Source organism: Acanthisitta chloris, unplaced genomic scaffold (assembly GCF_000695815.1).
Source record: "Acanthisitta chloris isolate BGI_N310 unplaced genomic scaffold, ASM69581v1 scaffold29799, whole genome shotgun sequence".
NCBI lineage: Eukaryota > Metazoa > Chordata > Aves > Passeriformes > Acanthisittidae > Acanthisitta > Acanthisitta chloris.
The window spans coordinates 105-5,771 of record NW_008691314.1 but is presented as its reverse complement, the minus strand read 5'-3'; the positions used below and the strand labels follow the sequence as shown (position 1 = coordinate 5,771).

The window sequence follows — 5,667 nt, the reverse complement described above, 5'->3', positions numbered from 1 at the left end:
ACACCCCAAGAGCTGCTGGGGATGTCCATTCCATCTCCTCCACCCCCAAGCCTAGAAATGCAGCAGTAACAGTAGAAAGGGAAGGAGCAGAGACCTCCCCACCAGATCAGACACTCACCACCTCTCCCAAGCTCTTCCTGCCCCTTTCCCCATTGGTAAGCCATGAACAGACACTCAGCAGCATCTTCTCCAAGCAGGCACAGAGATCCCCTTACCATGAGGAGAGATTCCAGCAGTGCTATCCTCATCTTGGCCATCTCCAGCATCTTGAGGTGAGACCTTTACCTATTGTAGAAGCTGAAACCACCCACCTTTCAGAGATCACATGAGAACTTGGCAGCTCAAACATCTCTGACCCTTCCAGACCTTCATTCATTACCTCTGAGCGACCAGGCAGAACCTCTGGATTTATGGAGTGTCTCCATCTGCTGGATGCAACTGAGCCAACTGAGAAAGGCAGCCAGGAGAAGACTCCCAAGTGCTAGAAATTGGGATTCAATGTGAAGCAGAGCTTCAGATCACAGCCCTTGCTGGCAGAGCTCTTGTCTCAGCTTGGTCCTGGTGTGGATATAGCAAACACACTCTAGAATAACATAAACCTTTATTTTGCCTGACAATTGTCACACAGTTGTTATCAAAAGAGCTTTCCCAGGGAAAATTAGTATAAAACAACAGAGGGAAAACCAGGAGCTACACTGCCATGTCATATGATGAATAGGATCTGAAGCAAAGTCTTGGAGAAAACAGCATAGACCCTGTTGGAAACACTTGCCAGAGGATATTGGTTTCTCAGTTGGGGAATACCTTGTAGGTTCTTGGCTTGTCACACCTTCTCCCACCCCTGTTCACAATCCTGCCCTGATGACACAGACCAAACTGGCTGCAATTCCCAGGAGCATCACGGCATAGCTGATTTTGATGCTGTTGGCACCACTGAAGTTGCAGAGGGAGGTGCTACAGCACTTGGTGGAATAACCTGCCACCCCGAAGTTCACGTTTGTCTCAGGACAGTCCACAGAGCATTTCTTGGTGATACGATGTGCCACGTCCTTGCCTGCATGGAGGACAGACAAGAAAGGAGAGCTGTGACTTAGGATTCTTCTGGAAGAGCTTTCCAGAGAGTGATGGGAGGAGGTAGAGAGCACTTGGCTAAATAGCAATGCAGCAGGAACAGCTATCAGGGGATTTGAGGAGTTCTGGGTCAGTATCCACACACTCTGGATCAAATGACATTAAAAAGTCCTTGATAGAAACCCACACCATGCCTAGATCTATGGTCTAGTTGACCAAGTGGTGATCAGTCAAAGTTTGGACTTGATGATCTTGGAGGTTTTTTTCCAACCTGCATGATTCTATTTCCACCTGAATATGAGGAAGATCTTCTTTCCTGTGCAGTCATTGAGCACTGGAACAGGTTGCCCAGAGAGGTTGTGGATTATCCCTCACCAGAGGTATTCAAGAACAATCTGGGTGAAATCCTGAGCCATGTGCTGTAGGGTGGACCTGATCAGGTAGAGAGGTTGGACCAGGTAACCCATTGTGGTCCCTTCCAACCTAATTCTGTGCCTCCTGTGGGACAGCAGGAAATCACTGCTAAGGCATGTTCAGCTTCTAAAACCACATTTTTACATCCAATCTCTTTCCATTCTGCATCACAGAGCATGTGTGAGAGCTCTCAGGTCAAGCAACAGGGTCTGCTCATGAATATCTACATGATCCAACCAGTTCTGACACGAGGATGGTGAGGCACTGGCACAGCTTGCCCAGAGATGCTGTGGCTGTTCCATCCCTGGGAGTGTTCCAGGCCAGGTTGGATGGGGCTTGGAGCAACCTGTGCTAGTGGAAGGTGTCCCTACCCATGGCATGGTGTGGAACTAGATGATCCTAAAGATTCCTTCCAAACAAAACCATTCTGTGATCACAAAGCACCACTGAGGGAGTCACACATGTTATGTGTTGTGATCCTTAAACCTCAATTGATTCTTTCCAACAAGACCAACTATTTCCCCCCAAAAAAATTGCTCACCAGTGTCTCTGGAGAGGAAAAATCAAACTCAATAAACCTTGACGTGTTGCTGGTACTCACCAAACCCAGCAGAGCTGTATGTGGTCGTACAGAACTTCTCATGGTCTTCACACTTGTAGGTATTAAGGCAGTTCCAGTTGGAATGTTCATTTTCACATGTGTAACAAAACAGTGAGGAAACTGGAAAAAAGCACATGGGACACAGATTAGTAGTTTCCAGCAATGCTTTCCTGGGAAAAACAAGTGTCAAAAGTCATATCCCTTCTTGGAAAAGACAAAGTGAAATGGATGTTAGGAACAGCTTTTCAGGGTAAGTGAAAAAGAGGTTGGTTTTGATTAATGAAGTTGAAAAAAGCAAATAGTGAGAACAAACCAAGTTTTCTTTCTTTACTTAGGTGATTCCACTTGACAACACATTTTCCAGCCTGAGCAGCATTCTCAGGTGACCTTCCCTTCTCCCCAGGGTCCACACTGGCCTGGTTGAAATGCAACCTGCAAAAGCAAAGCTCAGGACTTTCCCAACATAGTCCTATCAAGGAAAGGAGCACTTGGACCTGTTGCCTGAAGTATTTTCAGCCTAGAGCTGCAGAACACCACAGACACATGAAGAAATTAATGCCTAGAACAGCCCTGGGAGCAAAATTACACAGAGCCACAATAAAGGGAGTTCCCTGGGAGAGTTTCTTCTGGACAATGGAGAGATTACTCCTACCAGTGCCCAGGACAAAGTGTTCTCAGTGATGTCATCAGCTCAGTGCTGAGACAGGTTCATTCCAAAGGCAGAAGGAGGTGGGATATACCTTGCTGAATTGAATCAAGTCAACCTTCCAGGCTGGCTATGAGAGAAACACAGGCGTGTGCCATCTCCTTCCCTGGAAGTGCACTCACAATTGGTGGAAACTCTCTCCCTCCTGTGCAGAGTTCCATGGAATGCTCCTCATCTCTGTGCAGGGGTGACAGGGGCAGTGCAGCTGCTCTCAGGAAATCCTGGTCCAGTCCCCAGTGCTGACCAAATTGCAAACCAGGAAGAGTTGCCTCTGAAATGTCCCCTGGTTCAGTTCCTCCTGCTTTTTTCAGCACAGCAAAGCTCTTGTTTCTGCCCAGAATAGCCCCTTGCAAGGGAATTTGGACTTGGGTTTAGCAAGGAAACTCCTCCCAGGGACTCTACAACAGCTGCTGTGATTTGGACTCTCCTCTGAGGCTGAATCTGCCCATGATGATTGGTTAGACAACTCCAGAACGAGTTTTAAAGAGAATTAAAAGCCATTTTATGCCCTAACTACCTCAGGAAGGAGAAGAAACAGCCTTCCCTATGATGTGGCTGCTCAAATGCTTTGGGGGCCTCAGCCTGACTGAGCATCTTGCTGTGAAACCTACCCAGATGCTTCAAGGCCAGGCTGGATGGGACTTGGAGCAACCTGAGCTAGTGGAAGGTGTCCCTGCCCATGGCAGGGATTGGAACTAGGTGATTTTAGGTCCTTCCAACCCAAACTTGTCTGTGATTTGATGATTCTATGTTCTCTTCTAGGTGTTGCAAGCACAGGTTCAAACTCATCTCTGGGATTGAATCTGCCCATGATGATTCATTAGACAACTCTAGAAGCAGTTTTAAAGAGAATGAAAAGCCATTTTATGCCCTAACTACCTCAGGAAGGAGAAGAAAAGGTCTTCCCCATGATGTGGCAGTTCAAGTGCTTTGGGTACCTCAGCCTGACTGAGCATCTTGCTGTGAAACCTACCCAGATGCTTCAAGGCCAGGCTGGATGGGACTTGGAGCAACCTAATCTGGTGGAAGGTGTCCCTGTCTATGGCAGAGGTTGGAACTAGGTGATTTTAGGTCCCTTCCCACCCAAACTAGTGTGTGATTTGATGATTCTATGCTTTTTTCTAGTTCCAGGTGTTGCAAGCACAGTTGTGTTCTCCATAGCAGCAGGGGAAATCAGCCTTGTTGCATCCTGGCTTTAACTTCTCTTTAAATGACTATTAAGCTCTCACTTTCTCCAGTACTTGGATACTTTCAGCCTCTCACCTCTCCTCTAGAGGTTTCCCAACCCAAGGTCTGGGTTACCATTTTTCTACAGACAAACCCCAGACCTACTGCCTGGGAAGAACTACTGCATTTTTCAGCTCCTGTAGCTCTCTCTGTTCTGCTTTTCTGCCAAACCTCAGAGTTATTCCAACCACTTCCTGCTGCAGATAGAGCTGAGTTCTCAGCACATGCATGAAAGCAACTGAAATGCACCTGTGTTCACCAACTGATGCACAGAAAATCCCTTCCAGCCAGGAAACAATAACAGCTTAAACTATTAGAGCTGCTATAAAGTCTTTCCTACCTCTGACCTCCACCCTCCATTAGCTATTGCTTTGCAAATACAGCCAGAAATAACCTTAAGGGTGCAAAAGGGCATGGAGTGCTCCTCAGGCTTGTAAATAAGTGCCCAGAGCCAATATTTCACCAGTAGATACTTCCACAAATTTCTCTAGCTGCATCTCCTTGTGAAAGAGAACAAGCACAGAGCATTGTTGATCCCATTCCAGACACACTCCAAAGACACTTAGAGAAGCTCTTCAAGCTCAGCAGCCAAGAGCTCTTAGGCTTTCAAATATCTGCCAGCAAGCTCATTTCTTAATTAGAAAGTTGTTTTGAGGAATAAAGTGAAACACTGGTGGAAGATGTGGTGTCCACATCAGCCACGTTCCCTATCACCCACAACAACTCCTCCAGTTTCATTCAGGAACATAAACAAAACCAAAGGCAAAACTCTGAGCCCAACTTAATTCCTATCAGCCTTTTTCAGAGGGTGTCTGTCTGCAGATGTGAGCAGAGCTGAAGACTTGAGGGTGTGAGAAACCAGACTGATGAGCTCATCTTCTCTGGGTTACAGGTCCCTCAGGAGAATTCACCCAGAAGCTAAAACTCAACCACACTAAGCATCTCTCAACGCTGCTGACACCAAAGCCAAACTGCATTCCCAAGACCTCACCAACTGCAATAAAAGCTGTCAAACCTTCATATCCCTGTGTTAACTCTCATTACTCTTCTTGTGTTTCCACCTCCATCCTCTCCACCTGGCTGTCCCAGCCTGCAAAGCTCCTTACCTTGCTCAGCACACACAACTGCCACGAGCAGGGTGATCAGCAAAGCCTTCATGGTGACTGCGCCCTCAGAACCAACAGTGTGGGCTGGTGAACCAGTGGAAGGTTTTATACTGGGACCACAATGTCTTTGACTTCCCCTGATGACAGTAATTTGAGGTTTGGGGAGTGACAGCACCTGAGATGTTATTAGTGCTGGGTGTGTTTGTACGTAGGAATCTGTTATGAGGCTGCAGGTAGCAATGTATTTTTACCTCTCGTTCAGATCCAATCTTTTTTTCCGAGGCCTACTCCTGCTGACCATGTCTGAATGGCTAATTTGGGGAACATTTTATCTGATTCAAGCATGGGAGTCCTTTCTTGGGCTGAACCACGAAACCTGGAGTGACGTAGAGGCAGCTGAGCCAGTCTGGGGTGGCTCATTGTGTGCAAGGTTGTAGGTGTCACCTGGAATCCTCTATCCTTTCTCTCTGCCATGGTATGAGAGCTTCATATCTGTGGAAAGTGGGAGAAGAGACAAGGAAAGAGTTTCGCTGGATTGTCCA

At 47.0% G+C, this 5,667-nt stretch overlaps 1 protein-coding gene across 1 annotated transcript; it reads right to left on the bottom strand.

Annotated features, from left to right (window-relative positions):
- Positions 1-845: 845 nt before the first annotated feature.
- On the bottom strand, positions 846-5,177 carry LOC103809363 (lymphocyte antigen 6E-like). Its single transcript, XM_009082191.1, has 3 exons — positions 5,126-5,177; positions 2,087-2,206; positions 846-1,054 (listed from the first exon to the last, which is right to left on the bottom strand). Exons 1-3 carry the CDS (start codon positions 5,175-5,177, stop codon positions 846-848), a joined length of 381 nt encoding a protein of 126 aa, XP_009080439.1.
- Between the last annotated feature and the right edge of the window lie 490 nt (positions 5,178-5,667).